Source organism: Falco cherrug, chromosome W (assembly GCF_023634085.1).
Source record: "Falco cherrug isolate bFalChe1 chromosome W, bFalChe1.pri, whole genome shotgun sequence".
NCBI classification, from domain to species: Eukaryota; Metazoa; Chordata; class Aves; order Falconiformes; family Falconidae; genus Falco; species Falco cherrug.
In genome coordinates this window covers 6,349,099-6,367,552 of record NC_073719.1, presented here as the reverse complement: position 1 = coordinate 6,367,552, position 18,454 = coordinate 6,349,099, and the positions used below count along the sequence as shown (strand labels likewise).

At 41.9% G+C, this 18,454-nt stretch overlaps 1 protein-coding gene across 1 annotated transcript in view; it reads right to left on the bottom strand.

Annotated features, from left to right (window-relative positions):
- The window catches only part of LOC129734475 (small conductance calcium-activated potassium channel protein 2-like), a 51,330-nt gene extending 38,877 nt beyond the window's left edge, over positions 1 to 12,453 (bottom strand). Inside the window, exon 1 of the mRNA XM_055698034.1 lies at positions 12,316 to 12,453. Coding sequence (XP_055554009.1) covers positions 12,316 to 12,414 — 99 coding nt within the window. The 5' untranslated portion in view covers positions 12,415 to 12,453. The remainder of the gene's footprint in view (positions 1 to 12,315) is intronic.
- Between the last annotated feature and the right edge of the window lie 6,001 nt (positions 12,454 to 18,454).

The window sequence follows — 18,454 nt, the reverse complement described above, 5'->3', positions numbered from 1 at the left end:
CTCTGGCAAGATCCCACGTGGAGTACTGTGTCCAGCTCTGGAGTCCCCAGTAAAAGACATGGACCTATTAGAGCAGGTCCAGAGGAGGGCAACGAAAATGACCGCAGGTCTGGAACACCTTTCCTATGGAGAAAGGCTGAGAGAGTTGGGGTTGTTCAGCTTGGGGAAAAGAAGGCTCCAGGGAGACCTTAGAGCAGCCTTCTAATACCTAAAGAGAGCTTGTAAGAAAGATGGGGACAGACTGTTTACAAGGGCTTGTAGTGACAGGAAAAGGAGTAATGGTTTTAAACTGAAAGAGGGTAGATTCAGTATAGATATAAGGAAGATTTTTTTTCTTTATGATGAAGGTGGTAAGACACTGGAACAGGTTGCTCACAGAAGTTGTGGATGCTCCATCATTGGATTTGTTCAAGGTCAGGTTGGATGGGGCCACCTGAACTAGTTGAAGATGTCCCTTCCCAGTGCAGGGGAGTTGGACTTGACGATCATTGAAGAAACTTTCCACCTCAAATTTAGTGGGTTTGCGTGGTAAGATTTTGGTGGCAGGAGGGCTACAGGGGTGGCTTCTGTGGGAAGATGCCAGAAGCTTCCCCCGTGTCCAATGGAGCTAAAGCCAGCTGGCTCCAAGAAAGACCCACCGCTGGCCAAGGCTGAACTAATCATCAAAGGTGGTAGCACCTCTGTGATAGCATATTAAGCATGGGGGAAAAAACAAAGAAAAATCTGTGCCAGCAGAAGAGAGGAGTGAGACTATGTGAGTGCAACAACTTGGCAGACACCAAGGTTGCTGAAGGAGGGGGAGGAGGTGCTCCAGGTGCCAGAGCAGAGATTCCCCTGCAGCCCATGGTGAAGACCTTGGTGAAGCAGGCTGTCCCCCTGCAGCCCATGGAAGTCCATGGTGGAGCATATATCCACCTGCGCCCATGGAGGACTCCACACTCCCAAAGGAGGCTGTGACCCATGGGAAGCTCGCACTGAAGCAGGTTTGCTGGCAGGACCTGTGACCCTGTGGGGGACCCACGCTGGAGCAGTCTGTTCCTGAAGGACTGTACCCCATGGAAGGGACCCATGCTGGAGCAGTGTGTGAAGAACTGCAGCCCGTGGGAAAGATTCATGTTGGAGGTGTTCATGGAGGACTGTCTCCCGTGGGAGGGACCCCATGCTGGAACAGGGAAAGAGTTTGAGGAGGAAGGAGCAGCAGAAACAGTGTGTGATGAACTGACTGTAACCCCCAGTCCCCATTTCCCCTGTGCCACTCAGGGGGAGGAGGTAGAAAAGTAGGGAATTAAGTTAAGCCCAGGAAGAAGGGAGGGTTGGGGGGAAGGTGGGTTTTTTTCTGATTTGAATGGTAATAAATTAAACTATTTTTCCCCAAGTCGAGTCTGTTTTGCCTGTGTTGGTAATTGCTGAATAATCTCCCTGTCCTTATCTCAACCCACGAGCCTTTCATTATATTTTCTCCCCCCTGTCTGGTTGAGGAGGGGAGTGATAGAGCAGCTTTGGTGGGTACCTGGCATTCAGCCAGGGCCAAACCATTCTATGAAAGTCGTTCAATTCATTTTTGCATTTTCTGCAACCACATTGTCTGCCTAAAACTGATATATATGCCTAGAGGGTGCTATCGGTAAGAAAGGAATATGGTGTATCAGTGGCTAGCTGAAAGTTTTCTGGCAGCTTTGGTTTAGCTGGACTGGAAGTGAATCTCAGTGTTTAGTGTTGTAGTTGTCACAAAAAATGTACTGCTATACGTGTCTGTAGCTGAAAGGATGCAGCTGTCACATTTCTTTCTCATTTCCCTTGGGATCCATGTGTCTGCTTTGCAGACATATGACTGGTGGGAAACTGTCCTGGTTTCAGCTGGGATAGAGTTAATTTTCTTCTTAGTAGTTAGTACAGTGCTGTGTTTTGGCTATAATGTGAACTGTACATTCTCTTTTTATTTTTTAAGAAAGAATAATGTGGTGGTTTGACCTTGGTTGGATGCCATGTGTCCATCAAGATGCTCTATCACTCCCCTCCTCAGCAGGATGCAGGGGGAGAAAATAAGATGGAAAAAAAAATTGTGGCTCAAGATAAAGGAAGTTTAATAAACTAATTGTAAAGGTTGCGTGTGGGAAGCAAAGGAAAACAAAATATGTTATTCCTTACTTCCCATCAGCAGGCGATGTTCAGCCACTTCCTGGGAAGCAGGACTTCAGTATGTGTAGCAGTTGCTCTGGAAGACAAATGACATAAATAACATATGCCTCGCCCTTCCTCTTCCTTTCTCTTAGCTTTATTGCTGAGCAGATGTTATATGGTACGGAATATCCTGTTGGTCACTTTGGGTCAGCTGTCCTGGCTATGTCCCCTCCCAAGATCTTGCCCACCCCCAGCCTACTGGTGAGGGGGAGTATATTGGAGAGGCAGCCTTGATGCTGTGAGAGCACTGCTTAGCAGTAGTCAAAACACTGGTGTGTTATCACCGCCTTTCTAGCTATCAATACAAAGCACAGCACTATGAGGGCTGCTATGGGAAAAATTAATTCCAACCCAGCCAGACCCAATACAATCTCCACCCCTTATTCCATACCATTTGCGTCATGCTCAGGTCCCACATAATTTAATACATATATACATATATATATCTTCTAACCATTCCACTGTATTTCATTCTCATTACTGACATTCCTTCTTACCAACACTTACAACTGAAACTACAGACTTAAACCATCTTTATACCCAACATACAGATTTATACATTCTCATTAACTGCTATCCCCTGTCCTTTAAATGATAGATAATTACTTTTCCATTCCATGAGCTTCCTCTACTCCTTCAGATATTCACAAAAGGCTATGACTTGGGCCCCATATGTCAAGATGGGTACTCAGGACATCAGAATCAGTATGTTCGATTGTTGGGCACCAGCACCAGTTTGGTTTGGGTCAGCATTGCAGTTGTCTGGTTCCTTGAGAATCTCACTCTTAATCGGTTCAGGTCACTCCTGCTACATTACTTCCTACAATGTACAGCTCGCATCACAGCTTATTTTTCCCCCCAAGGTTAAATTTCCTTGAGGCACGCACCGGGTATCCCCATCCTTCTGCATTACCCACTAAGTACACCCAGGTCCTTGAGTGAAGACAATCCCACAAATTGGTTTTCCTTTTCCCATGGGAGGAGCAATTCACACCACCTTCCTCAGCCACTTCCCTATGTGCACTACAGGGACCTGTATGTGCACATACAGGGTATGTTTCTAGCCACCCAGTAGTTGTTTCCACCATGGTGAGTATATAGTGCTTGCCTTGGCATGTTCGTGGCGATGGTCCAATACAGTCAATTTGCCAGGTGTCGCCATATCAAAAACCCAGCCACCTGGCATGCAAAAACTTTTTTTCTGAGCAAGGAGGTGAAATTTGATTTCCCTCAATCAGCAGGCAGAACAGCCTATAATGCTGATGATAAACATTAGTTTAATATTTCAGGATGTCTACCAAGGATGCTCTTGTCCAACATCTGTCATGAAAAATCATGCAACCCAGAGTATAAATACAAAAGTTTCATGAAAATACATGTAAAGGTATATGAAAACTTGTTGCATTAAAATTCAAACTTATTGCAGATGGAACCAAACCAAGCTACATGTTTTCAAAACAAAAGTTTTTCTGTACCTCAGTCATCCCCAGTAATATTTATGTAGAAAAAAGATATCTTGGGAGAATTGCCGTTTATTCCAGTCAGTAATTGACTGCCTTTGAACTTGATGAAATGCAGCTGTAATTTCTAATTAGATCTAAATTGGAAACAGCTTTTTCCTGTCCTCTCACATTTAAAAATCTTCCTTATTCTATTGGGATGAAATGAAGAGCTTCTGAGGGTGTTTGTGTTTTTCTAAAATATAGTTACATCTTCTAGAAGACTTTGTTTACTCAAATAGCAGAGGCTTTCTTTTACCTCTGTTCTCTCGCATTCCAGATCACTGCACTAACCACTACTGCCTCAGGGACCGATTGCTCAATCTTTCTGTAGCTACTCAACTTCATTTTAATCGTTATATGTTCTCATTTCTTTACACCAATTAGAAATTTTATCCCAGGAAGCCACAGCCATAAAATAATACAGAAGTAAGTGTTCCTGAGAAAAGTTTTCACTTTGGCAAATTGATATGCTGTAACAACAATAATAAAGGAGCTGAAGAAATTCTGACCAGTCCAACTTTTAATAGTTTCAACCCTAATAATTCAAGCATCCTTAACTGTCTTCTCCATTTTATGTTTCTGCTTGACAGATTTTCCAGTTAGATTGTATTGTGTTAGAAGGATTAAATACAAACTGTTCTGAATCCTGAGGTCACTGATATTTATTATTGAATTCACAGAGTCAAATTAATTATAGTCAACCATATATCTGAGAGGTGGACCTGAAATGCTACCAATCTGCATGAAAAGCTTTTCATATTTTCCTATATTCTCAGGAAGTAAAAACTGAACTGTGTTCTAGATTTTTGAGATTCTTATCGACAAAACTATTTACCACATTGCTTTGACCTTTTGCCACCAGACGCTAGAAATGCTAAAAATATTATAGGTTCTTGATAAATGTGCAAAATGTTCTAAGTAAACTTTTAAATGGCAATACAATCTATTATTCTCTTACTGTTATCACAGAAAATTGTTGCTTCTATCAGTTTAGTCATACATATCTACCCACAAGGCAGTATATTAATCATACCTTTTCAGCACTTTGAGCATAATTCCAAACACATTTTTGTGTTTAATAAACAATTCTGTGTTTCTGCAAATAATTACAATATTAAACAGTGTAAAAACATTTTTCCTAAAAATCACACAATGTTCTAGGCATTACAATGCAAAATAATTTATGACCTTTATGTACATTATCTATATGTTCTATAAAATAATTTTCACATTTCACTGTTCTATTCTGATGTTTACCTTCTTTTTCTTTTGTTTAGGAATCTTCCCATAAGATCTTCAGCCAATGTTAGCTCTGAAGTTAGAATCTACTTTTTTCTGTTTTTCTTAAAATCTAGTAACTATTAAATTTCAAAGATGTTACAGATCAGATTTTGCTACCAACATAAATCAGATGTTTCAAAATTATGCTATCCTAGTTACCATGTTCCTCATGCAGATGGCATGTTTCTTTATATTTGTTGATAAGACCAGGGTGGTCTGAGATGAAACCCCATGAGCAAATACAATTTAACCTTATATGAAGAGTTCCCCTTGTCATACAGCATAAACACCTCATTCTGGTGGCTTTTTTAGCATGTGTAGGAAAGGATCTGCAATCCTTTTAAATCAAATGCAGACTTCCACATGGACTTTAAAAATTGCTATAAGAGAAGTTTTACAATTGTATCTGAGTAAATTTTAATTCAGTACTTGGAATTAAAAAGCTAGTATTCTGGAGGCTAGATTATACACACTGCGTTGTTACTGCTCTGATAAGAATTATTCACCTACATGGGTGGGGTTCAGATCCAATAGTTAAAAGATGCTACTTTAAAATTTTCCAAAAGAAACATCTAATCTCCTTGCCTACCTGTATGATTCACCTTTAAGAAAATCCTTATAATTTTTTTGCTTCTTTGATAGGCTTAATGATCTCTTTGGAATTAATTTAAATAAGAAGCATTTAAATTGCAATTTCAGCAACAGCAAGGCCAACATGAAAATCCTACAGCAGGGGTCCTCAAACTTTTTAAACAGGGGGCCGGCGTGCGGATGAAGTGGCAGGAGGTCATCTGTGGCTGCTTGGTTTCCCCCCCCCCAACCCCCGGCGGGGGGGGGGGGGGGCGGGGGGGTTCTGTAAATACAGGGGGACGGATTGAGGACCCTGGGGGGTCGTATCTGGCCTGTGGGCCATAGTTTGAGGACCCCTGTCCTACAGGATATCTATTTCATTGAAAGCAATCTTCATTCAAGCTATGGCCACCTACTCTGTGCATCCTGTGATAAAACAGTTAATTGTAACTCATCCATGTTATCTTACTTCTACTTATTTGTTCCAAATGTAATGAATTTTAATATAGACAAATAAACTCCCTATTCTCATACTAGACCAGGAGCTATTCAATATCCTCCATATTCTTCATATATTTTTAATACTTCATTCATTCATTCCAATTCTTCCCATCCCACACTCAATAATTATGCATATTTCTATAGCTTCTCATGATTGCCTCTCCTTTTATGTCTACCAATTTCTACTTCCTTTCTTTACAATTTTGTTATCTTCATTATATACTCCTCATAAAACAAGGAAAATTAGAAAAACACTCCAAGGCCCCAACTCTATAAAATAGTTAATCAGATGAAAATACTATCCATGTATAAACAGTGCCACTGAAGTTAACGGCACAAATAAAGTGCTCCACCTGTAGCTGAGCTCAGGCTGTTGACCAGGAACTGTGAGATCTGGCAGGTATGCATTGATAACCACCGCATATTCAGTGGGTAGCCAAAACTCAGACAAGTTGCATGGCCTGGTAAAAATGGTGCAGGTCTCCCCATCTATTCTATATCCTGTTCTGATACAGAAGATGGCACTCATATTTCTATTCATCAATCACTCTCTGCAGGCCTAATTAATGTATAGAGAAGGTAGAGAACATATTTACTATCCAATTTCTCATCTACCTGGTCCATAGTCTGCTAGTCTGCATGGACTGCATGGTCTGAATAGACTGCTTCCTAGTGAAATCTCATTACAAAACCAGATAGGTGATTTAGAGAGGTACCCAGTTCAGTTTCTCTTGCCAGTATATAAACAGCCTCTGCATTTACCAATGCCACCAACTCTGTACTGCAGTTTCAATATTTTCATTAGATTCACACATTTAAGTGTTTTTCAAGATCCAAAATAAATTGTTCAATATGACAGAACACATTCTTTAAATATTTACCTTATTTTTTCAAGAATACAAATGATTCACAGGGGTTTTTTTGCTTATTTTACTTTTTCTAATACATAAATTAGACTACTGTCTCACTTAATGATTCTCAACTGCTTATTTTCCTTTAGTATCATCAGAATAATATGTAAAGATTTTCCTGTTTTCCAGGAGAATTTAAAACATATCACTTGAACCAGTACCTCTAGGTAGCAATAACTTCAGTTTTAATAGCCAGCACAACTTGGTGCCATCAGCAGACTGCATAAAGTCTATTTCCCTGGTAGAAGCACAATGCAGGTTTTAGCCTGAGTAGTCCAATTTCCATCCCACAGAAACCAATTCCTGAGGCAAAAGCTGGAGGACAGCCAGGGCATACATGGGCTCTCTCTGGTCTGTAGGATCAAGACACAAAAGGAGTCCTCCTTGGGCCATCAATTCTGCAAAGTCAACATTAACTCTTCAGTGGTCTCTGTAACCACTCTTGTAACCAGTCATTTACAGATGTTTCCCTGAATTAAACATGTATTCATAAGTATTTCTATTTATTTTCCCTTCTATACATTTTAACAGGGGCCTTATCCAAAAGCAAAAATTCAGTGGTATTGGGTATTGATCATAGTAATCTACTTGCTACTTTAGATGCTAGGGAATCAAATTTTTCTTCTTGAAATCACATCTTTTCCACAATAAACATTAATTAGTTACTATACAAGTTTTGGAAGAGTAGCTGTTTTTAAAGAATTATATTTAAGAGCTATGAACTTTTTGATCTTGGAGTTTAGTCTGGAGGATATGTTCATTAATATGTTCACTGTTTCACACTTCATATCTTTCAGATCCTTTAGCAAAAAAAACCCCAGTAATTTCAACAGCAATATTTCTCACATTGCTTCATAATTTTCTTCTCAAAGATGACAGCTTGCCAAAGCCATATTGCTGATAGCCTTTAAAATTTAATTAAGGGTCAGATTTTCATTACTGTTTTAACTACCATCACACACTACCTGCCTGACCTCTTTTTTGTTAAGAATGCTTTCTGTCTCTGGAGGTATTTATCTCAAACTCACCACGTGATCCTGACTATGTAAGTACTACTGAGTCCTTGGAGCCTTACTGCTTCATATGTAGCTGCAGAGTTTTTAATCATTGTATAAGTTTTTCACACTGGCTGAATGCCAGGTACCCACCAAAGCTGCTCTATCACTCCCCTCCTCAACCAGACAGGGGGGAGAAAATATAATGAAAGGCTCGTGGGTTGAGATAAGGACAGGGAGATTATTCAGCAATTACCAACACAGGCAAAACAGACTCGACTTGGGGAAAAATAGTTTAATTTATTACCATTCAAATCAGAAAAAAACCCACCTTCCCCCCAACCCTCCCTTCTTCCTGGGCTTAACTTAATTCCCTACTTTTCTACCTCCTCCCCCTGAGTGGCACAGGGGAAATGGGGACTGGGGGTTACAGTCAGTTCATCACACACTGTTTCTGCTGCTCCTTCCTCCTCAAACTCTTTCCCTGTTCCAGCATGGGGTCCCTCCCACGGGAGACAGTCCTCCATGAACACCTCCAACATGAATCTTTCCCACGGGCTGCAGTTCTTCACACACTGCTCCAGCATGGGTCCCTTCCATGGGGTACAGTCCTTCAGGAACAGACTGCTCCAGCGTGGGTCCCCCACAGGGTCACAGGTCCTGCCAGCAAACCTGCTTCAGTGCGAGCTTCCCATGGGTCACAGCCTCCTTTGGGAGTGTGGAGTCCTCCATGGGCGCAGGTGGATATATGCTCCACCATGGACTTCCATGGGCTGCAGGGGGACAGCCTGCTTCACCAAGGTCTTCACCATGGGCTGCAGGGGAATCTCTGCTCTGGCACCTGGAGCACCTCCTCCCCCTCCTTCAGCAACCTTGGTGTCTGCCAAGTTGTTGCACTCACATAGTCTCACTCCTCTCTTCTGCTGGCACAGATTTTTCTTTGTTTTTTCCCCCATGCTTAATATGCTATCACAGAGGTGCTACCACCTTTGATGATTAGTTCAGCCTTGGCCAGCGGTGGGTCTTTCTTGGAGCCAGCTGGCTTTAGCTCCATTGGACATGGGGGAACAGAAGCCCCCCTGTAGCCCCTCCTCCCCCCCCCAAAAAAAAAACAACCTTGCCATGCAAATCTACTACAATCATAAAAAGCAACCAAAGACATGCAGGTGAATATCATCTGTACCTTTTACAACCCTAGTTTTCAAAGTGGTCTTGTTTCAGTTCTGAAAAATAAATGCTATGTGTGTAATCAGTATATATTAACCAGTACTGTAGCTTTTCACTAAAGCAATGGATACAGCTGCTGTAAATAATTCTATACCTGATTCCAAATAGTGCTTTCATAAGCAAAATGACAAATACAGCATATAATTTCAGCTTCTGGTGCGGTTCATTCATGAGCACATAGAATAAACTTGCAAGGACCTGGAGACTGTTTCTGTTATTTTATTTTTACCTTGTTTTCATCATAATAAAATCATACGGCCTACCCATAACCATTAAAATTTTCAGATCAGTCCAGATTCTGCTGTTATTTTCATCAATATAAACCCAATAACAGTGTGAAACACATGGATGATTAGTATCAATATGTCCTGGTTTCAGCTGGGATAGAGTTAATTTTCTTCTTAGTAGCTAGTACAGTGCTGTGTTTTGGCTATGATGTGAGAACAATGTTGATAACCCCACTGATATTTTTAGTTGTTGCTGGGTGATGTTTATACTAAATCAAGGACTTTTTGTTTCCTTGGGCCCTGCCAGCCAGAGGGCTGGAGGGGCACAGGAAATTGGGAGGGGACACAGCCAGGACAGGTGACCCAAATTAGCCAAAGAGGTATTCCATACCATATGATGTCATGCTGAGTATATAAACAGGGGGAAGAGGAAGGAAGGTGGGGATGTTTGGTATTATGGTGTTTGTCTTCCCAAGTAACTGTTATGTGTGATGGAACCCTGCTTTCCTGGGAATGGCTGAACATCTGCCTGCCCATGGGAAGTGGTGAATGAATTTTTTGCTTTGCTTTGCCTGTGTGTGTGGCTTTTGCTTTACCAATTAAATTGTTCATATCTCAACCTGTAGAGGAATGAATCTGGGTTAATTATCATTGATAATATACAGCTGTGGGCTGGCTTCAGGGGCAGTGAGTTGGCTGATGTAGATAAGGTGCAGCTGTGGCTGGTTAAGACGTTGGGCAGCTAGTGAAGAGAGAGCAGCTAAGGAGGAGAGAGGAGGAAGAAGCAGAGGAAAGATGAGAAGTGTTGCCTGGATGAGGTGAGGAGAAGGCAGCAGAGGGACTGTATGAAGAGTATATTGGTATAGAGATGGTAAAAGATCTTGTTGCAGCTTGATAGTTTGGAGAGTGCTGTGACGTTGATCCTTGAGTTTCACATTCCTTTCTGATCCTCCTTCCCATTCCTCTAGGTGGGGGGGAGTGAGTAAGCAGCACCATGGTGCTTAGTTGCAAGCTGGGGTTAAACCATGACACAATACTAACATTTTCATTACACTTCTGCAGGGCTTGGAAACCAGGAAAGATTTGTTACAGTAATTTTTTTTTCATTCTGAAAACGCTAAGAATGCTGGACAATTTGTTTTGAGTAAATGTTAAAGGCAAGTTAACCTAGAATTTAGCTGTTGTCAAGGATGTAGTCAGAGATGATAATGAGGAGGGCTAATGATCTAATAACTGCTTCTTGAAGCATTTGCTTCTTATTTCTAAACAGTGTCTGGGAAGAAGGAAAGCATTATAGCAGAGTTCTGCACATCCCTGTGGCGATATATGCTGCATATTCTCTTTTCCTAATGAATTTATGGCCGCTTTTTACTCTATCTGTCATAAAAATCCAGCTTGGAATGAAGAACAAAGGCAAATACCCCAGAAGACAGCAGATACAGGTCTAGTTGGTTGACAGACAGCTAAATGTGAGCCAGCAGTGTGCCCAGGCAGCCAATAGCATCCTGGCTTGTATCCAAAACAGTGTGGCCAGCAGGACAAAGGAAGTGACTGTCCCCCTGTACTCCACACTGGTGAGGCTGCACCTTGAATACTGTGTTCCATTTTGGGCCCCTCACTACAAGACAGACATTGAGGTATTGGAGTGTGTCCAGAGAAGGGCAATAAAGCTGGTGAAGGGTCTAGAGAACAAGTCTTATGAGAAGTGGCTGAGGGAACTGGGTTTGTTTAGTCTGGAGGAGAGGACATTCAGGGGGGGATCATATTGCTCTCTACCACTACCTGAAAGGAGGTTGTAGGCAGGTGGGGGTAGGTCTCTTCTCCTAGATAACAAGCAACAGAACAAGAGGTAAATGGCCTCAAGTTTTGCCAGGGGAGGTTTAGATTGGATATTAGGAAAAATGTCTTCACTGAAAGGGTGGTCAAGCATTGGAACAGGCTGCCCAGGGAGGTGGTGGAATCACCATCCCTGGAGGTGTTTAAAAAACATGTAGATGCAGTGGTTATGGACATGGTTTAGCGATGGACTTGGTAGTCCTGGGTTAACAGTTGGACTCGATGATCTCAAAGATCTTTTCCAGCCTAAATGATTCTGCGATTCATTCCTGTGCTTTCCACCTGTGTTTTCACTAGATTGCAAACTCTGTACTTAGAGATATGTATTTGACTACAAAAAATTTACTGGAAGTCTTTCTTAATAAATGTTAAGGACCTGATAACTGTCAGATGTTAAAAAATAAAAAAGAAGTATTTGGAAAAAAAGCTTTCAACACTACAAAAATGCATTGTTCTGTTTTATGCTCTGAACATAAAATACATACTTTTATAAAGAACAGATTTACTAAAACACATGGTCAGAAAGGGAAACTTTTTGCCACCCTTTGTTTTCATCTATAATCCCAATATACCTGTTTTAATAGAAGGTAGATATTGAAGCTGCATTACTTTTAATGATCAATGGATCTTACTGTCATATATATTATATATGATGCCCATCCTGAACTCACTCACAGGGACATGTACACAGGAGCTTGATACAAATAAAAGCGTCAGGGTCAGGAGTTTTTTTACTTCTAATTTACTGTAAATATGGAGAAATTTCTATTATAATTTATTGCCTTACTCTCTATCTAACTTGGCCAAAAGCTACAATAAAAAAAAAATTGAAATTAGATATTAAGTACAGCTAATAAATATGTACTGAATGTGTATGATCTAGCAATTAAATCAATGGTAACAAAACTCTTATAATGAAAACTGCACTACGTAAATCCACTTAAAGCAATGGAAAACTATGGACCATATAAATATTTGGTCCATAAATATGGCCCAAATATTTCTGTTATGACTACCATGATTTTGGGGTTTAATTCCAACAAACTTAATCTGATATCCAGTTAATAAATTCTGAAACACTCACCATGATTCCAGTGAGTAAGCAGACTCCTTTCCCACAGTATGTATTAGGTACCATGTCACCATATCCAATAGATAGAAATGTTATTGAAATCAACCACATTGCTCCAAGGAAGTTGCTTGTAACATCCTGTTGATCATGGTACCTGAAAAGAAAACAATTTCTTTATAATGAAAAAAGTTCTGTTAAATTTTTTGTGCTGTCAGAAAGAAATCTTTCTAACTGGTGTGTGGTGGATCAACCTTGGCTAACAGCCAAATGCCCACCTCTCTGCTCAGAAAGATGGGGGGGACAAAATAGGTTTGTGTAATGAGAAACAAAAATAAAAACTAGAAAACCACCTCCCCCCAACCCCTCATTTCCTAGGCTCAACTTCACTCCTGACTCTTCTGCCTTTTCTCCCAAGCATCGCAAAGGGGATGGGGGTTATGGTCAGTATATATATACTAGGCCTGGCTAGGTTAAGAGTTAGTTTTCTTCAAAGCACCTCATATAGTGCTGTGTTTGGGATTTTTTTACCAAAACGGTACTGATAACACACTAATATTCTAGCTATTGCTGAACAGTGTTTGCACAGCATCAAGCATTTTCTGTTTCTCACTCTGTCCTCCCAGTGAATAGGCTGGGAGGGGACGCAACTGGGCAGATGACCTGAATTAACCAAAGAGATATTCCATATCGTATAATGTCGTGCTCAGCAATAAAAGGGAAAAGAAGGGGCTTTAGGGGGTTAGCTATCTTTTGCTTGGGTACTGGCTGGGCATTGTTCTACCCACAGGAGGTGGTGAGTGATTGCTTTTGTATCACTTTTTTTTTTTTTCTTCCCTTTTCTTCCACTTATTCACTTAATTGTTTGTTTGTTTTATCTTGACCCTCAAGTTTGCTTGGGTTTAGTGTTCCTTTCCTCTTCCCCTGTCCCACTGGGGGGAGGAAGTGAGCAAGCGACTGTGTGGTGCTTATCTGCCTACCCGGGTTAACCCACAACATAACAGTTCCTCCCTGTCGCTTCTTCCTTCTCACACTTTTCCCTGGCTCCAGTGTGTGACCTCTCCATGGGCTGCAGGACAATACCTGATCTGTCATGGTTTCTTCCACAGGGTGCAGGGGAATCTCTGCTCTGGTGCCTGGAGCACCTTCTCTCTCTCCTTCTCTGACCTTGGTGTTTGCACTGCTGTTTCTCACTCTCTTTTTCTCTTCTCCTTTGTTTGTGCAGTGTTTTCTGCCCTTTCTTAAATATGCTTTCACACAGGCACCACTAACTTCACTGATTGGCTCAGCTTTGGCCTGCAGTGGGTACATTGCCAAGCCAGCTGGAACCAGCTGTGTCCAGCACAGATGCCACCCCTGCACTCCCCCCCATTCCCCAAACCTTGCCATATATACCCAATGCACTGGTGATAAAGATATTCTAGTAATTTACAATTATTTCTTTTTAAAAGCACTTATAAGTGATTATATAAAACTCAAATACAACATCAACAGTAAAGAAACAGAAGATACAACAATAGCACAAGTAGTACAGATATTTATGCCATTTAAATTTTAGCATTCTGTTATTACCATTAAAATAGCAGAAACCTCTTGTTTTTTAAGAGAGTCTTTTCATAGGGGTACAAGTCCTGTTGATCCTCTGCAGTTGTATAAGTCTACTATAGTTGCTCCAGTCTGAAGCATATACAAAAGTCAGAAATGGATGTGTGGACAGAGAGCAGATCTCTGTTTCCTTGGCCTAAATTTAAGTCTGTAATTAGTAATCTAATAATGAACTGTCGTGAATGCTGAATTAAACAACCTAGGTTCCTCCCTCTCCTTTAGCATGTTTAAGTTAAATAGAACTGTATGCCACTGTATTCCTTGTCATCACAAGTTCTTCACCTTAAAATAAGGAAACCTTCCTTTTGTGTTAAAGTTTACTATTAAATGTAATTTCCTGATGTGCTATTTGTTGTTTTACCATCCTAATAGAATGTGTTCATTTTTTCCTTTAAAGAAAATAAGCTTAAATTAATAGTCTAGTCTTCACATTACATGTATATCAACTCAACTGGGAAGCCATAAGAACATGTTTTAGGTATGAAAACTGCTGTTACTACTCACTCTGTGAGTAAAAAAGGCCTAACGTTAATGTAGATGTAATTTTGCTTCCCAGACACAGAATATCTCTGCGACAGAGACTACCTGGCTGCTACTGCAGCCTCAAGGTTGAAATAACCCCTGCAGCTGCTGTGAAGCCTCAGGTTAGTTACTTGTGCTGTTGGATCCTAAAGGGTATTATTTTAACCAGTCCCTAAATCACTGTCTCACAGTGGGTCACAGAGTTCCACTAGGTAATTAACTCATAAATCCACAGGCAACCCACTTTCCACCACTGAAATAATTACTTTGGTTTTCTTCCTTTCCAGACCTCAATGAATGATGGAGCAAAAATGCAGAGTGAGCACAAAGATGGTGTCAGGAAATTCCCTGTTCTCTCACTTGCAATATATTCCCTATAAGTATCTGCAAAATACCTTCATTCTGCTCTTCAAATTCTTGCCTATGCCCTAATGGTTACAAAAACCTAAAAACTCTTAGACTGAAAAGTCTGCAGTGATCATTCCAAACTAAATTGCTCCATTTTCTGTTTGCCTGTACTCTTCTCTCTGTTGGTGTCAGTGTTGTGTTTCTCACATACTTTATACAAGCTTTTGTAGGTTTTTCTGTTATTGTAGCATCTAGAACAATGCAGTAGCAGTCCACAGCTGGAGCTCCTAAGGATGACAGTGACACAAATAATGATAATCACAACAGCTTATACTAGGTCTGGCTGGGATGGAGTTAATTTTCTTCCCAGTAGCTCATATGGTGCTGTGGTTTTGATTTGTGACCAAAACAGTGTTAACACATGGATGCTTTAGCTATTGCTGAACAGTGCTTGCACAGCATCAAGGCCTTCTCTGTTTCCCATTCTGCCCCTGCAGTGAGTAGGCTAGAGGTGGGTAAGAGGCTGGGAAGGAACACAGCTGGGACAGCTCAGCTGAATTAACCAAACGGATATTCCATACCATATAAAGTCATGCTCAGCAATAAAACTTGGGGGGGAGTCTTTCCAAAGTAGTCATTGCTCAGGGACTGGCTGGGCATCTGCTGGTGAAAGGTGGTGAGTGACTGCCTTTGCATCGTTTGGTTGGGTTTTTTTTCTTTCACTTATTAAACTGGTTTTCTCTTGACTATGTTGTTGTTAGTCATGATGTTGACTTGTTTGTTCTCACTGCCAGTTTATTTTGTCCCTCATCTGCTCCTTGGAGTTTTCCTTCTCTTGCTGTACATCAAACTCTGGGGCTTGTTAATGGCTGGTTTTGGCTTTTGCCATTTGCTGTGCTGTTTATCACTATTGTGTTTTTCCTGGGAGAGCTATGATAAAAGCACTGGCTTGGAGCTTAATCTGGTATTTGGGCCCTGCACTGCTGCCATTCCAGTACTCTGGGAGCCATCTCATGGAGACAATCGGCAATTACACCTTTCTCCTCCTCCAGGAGACACGTGGTGGGGAAAATGAAGAATGGCATCTCCCCTTTCTTCACAGATGTTTCCTGCCTTGTTGCAATGGCCCTTCAGTTTCTTGAACATTGCTGCATAACCAGAATGCTCATATTAGTGTGTTCCATAAATCTGATTTCAGCTTTTCCTACAGTTAACCAACTGCTTGGAAATGCCACACAGGGTTGTGCTCTGAGATAGTTGAGTCATGGGTGGCAAGGTGAGTGGGAGAATTTGGGCAGATGCTTAGAGCGATTTTCACCTCTGATGGTCTGGGACTTCAAACCCAAACAGGCATGGAATCCTGTTGAAGTGGCAAACCACTGGAAGGAAGGATGCCTTGCCTATACCAGAGAGACACAACTTTTAGCACTCTGTTGGGGCTTTGCCTACATGTACTGAGCCTGTGTCCAGCAACTTCAAAGGAACAAGAAGGTCTCTGGAACTGAGGAAATACAAACAGACACTGTGGCTAAGCCAGAGACCCAACCCTCAACTATAACAGTCACTTCTGTAGTCAAGAAAAAACAATGGAAGCAGAGGTCAACTTGGTTAGTAAGGGAGGAAGCAGCTCTTCCTGAGAAGGAACAGGAGGAAGAATCAGAAGAGGCAGTCTGTTCTGCAGCAGAGCAGCTTCAATAACAGGAGAGGGAAGAGACAGACATCATAAGTCGGAAAATACCTGATCCCTATCCCTGAATGAGCTGTAAGATATGCAGAAAGATTACAGCCATCAGCCAGGCAAGCAAATTATCACCTCCTTGCTCCAGTGCTGGGATGCTGGAGTCAACAGTCAGAAATTAGAGGGTAGGAAAGTACAGCAGCTAGGATCCCTTGCTAGGGACTGGGGAACTGACAAAGGAAGTAGAAGAGGAGCAACAATCCGCAGCCTCTGGAAGCAGCTCCTGTCGAGCATGAAGGCAAGGTATCCACTCAAGGGAGATCTTGTAAACTACCAAGGCAAGTGGACCACTGTTGAGGAAGGTGTCCAGTATCTTAGGGACTTAGCAGTGGTGAAGGTGATCTACAGCAACCTGGAAAACAACCAGGCCTCCAAAGATCCAGATGATGTCCAGTGCATGTGGTCCATGTGTTGGAAGTTTGTACTGGAACATATTGACATTGTATGCCAGCACCCTGGCAATAATGGACTGGAAAGATATTGAGGCACCAACAGTGGATAAATTGGCCTGTCAGCTTCAGCAATTCAAAGAGAATCTATCTTCCTCCTTGACCCTATGGGCTTACATCTCAGCTGTGGACAAACTGTCTTAACAGTTTCAGCAATTCAAAGAGAATATATCTTCCTCCTTGTCCCTACAGTCCAGCATCTCAACTATCAAGCATAGCACATGGAGTCAGCCTTTCTCTGCTCAAGGGAAAGGGAACCATGTACATATGCTATGTGCCACCCTGTGGTTCTAGCTGCACGACCACAAGGACAACATGAGGAAGTAGGATGGTGCACCTACCTCAAACCTAGAAGCCCCCTGTGAGGAAAAACAGTACACAAAAAGGATTCACCCAGGAAGATGACTGCTCCGCTTGCTGTAGAGCAATTCCCCAGACACAGTGGAAGGGCTGATCCTGATAAAGGGACTTCTGGTTTGCAGTTCCAGGAGACAGGTAATGAATGCTCTGACCAGGAATAGAGGGGCCCTCACCCCAGTGAGGTGGAGGAAAGGGATGACTGGGTTTACTGGACTGTATGGATTCTATGGCCTGGCACATCAGACCCACAGAAGTATAAGGCTTTGGTAGATACTGGTGCACAGTGTACCCTAATGCCATCAGAATATAAGGGCACAGAACCCATCTGGATCTCTGGAGTGACAGGGGGTTCCCAACAGTTGTTTGTCTAGAGGCTGAGGTGAGCTTAACAGGGGACAAGTGGGAAAAGCACCCCATTGTGACTTGCCCAGATGCCCAGTGTATTCTTGGCATAGACTACCTCAGGAGAGGGTACTTCAAGGATACGAAAGGGTACCGGTGGGTCTTTATTGTAGCCACTGTGAACACAGGGATTAAACAGCTGTCTACCTTGCCTGGCCTCTCGGAGGATCCTTCTGTTGGGGGACTGTCTGCCTGTTGAAGAAGAGCAGGTGCTGACTGCTATCATGACATTGTACTGACAGCAATATCGCACCAGCTGAGACTCCCTGGTTCCCATCCGTGAGCTGATTCATCAACTGGAGAGCCAAGGAGTGATCATCAAGACTCACGTACCCTTTAATAGTCCCATATGGCCAGTGCAAAAGTCTGACAGGGTGGAAGGTAACAGTGGTTTATTGTAGCCTGAATAAGATCATGCCACCATTGAGTGTTGCCATATCGAACATGCTAGAACTCCAATATCAACTGGAGTTGAAGGCTGCCAAACGGTATGCTACAACTAATATGCCAGTGCATTTTTCTCAATTCCTTTGGCAGCAGAGTGCAGGCCACAGTTTGCTTTCATGTGGAGGGGTGTCCAACACACCTATAATCAACTGCCTCAAGCTTTTCTAGGTGTTGTGGGTTTCTGGAGAACACATATTCTGAGTTACAGTCAGCTTGTGAGCCCTCTGTATTGAATAACCTAAAAGAACTGTTTTGACTGCAGCCCTGAGCAGTGACAAGCTTT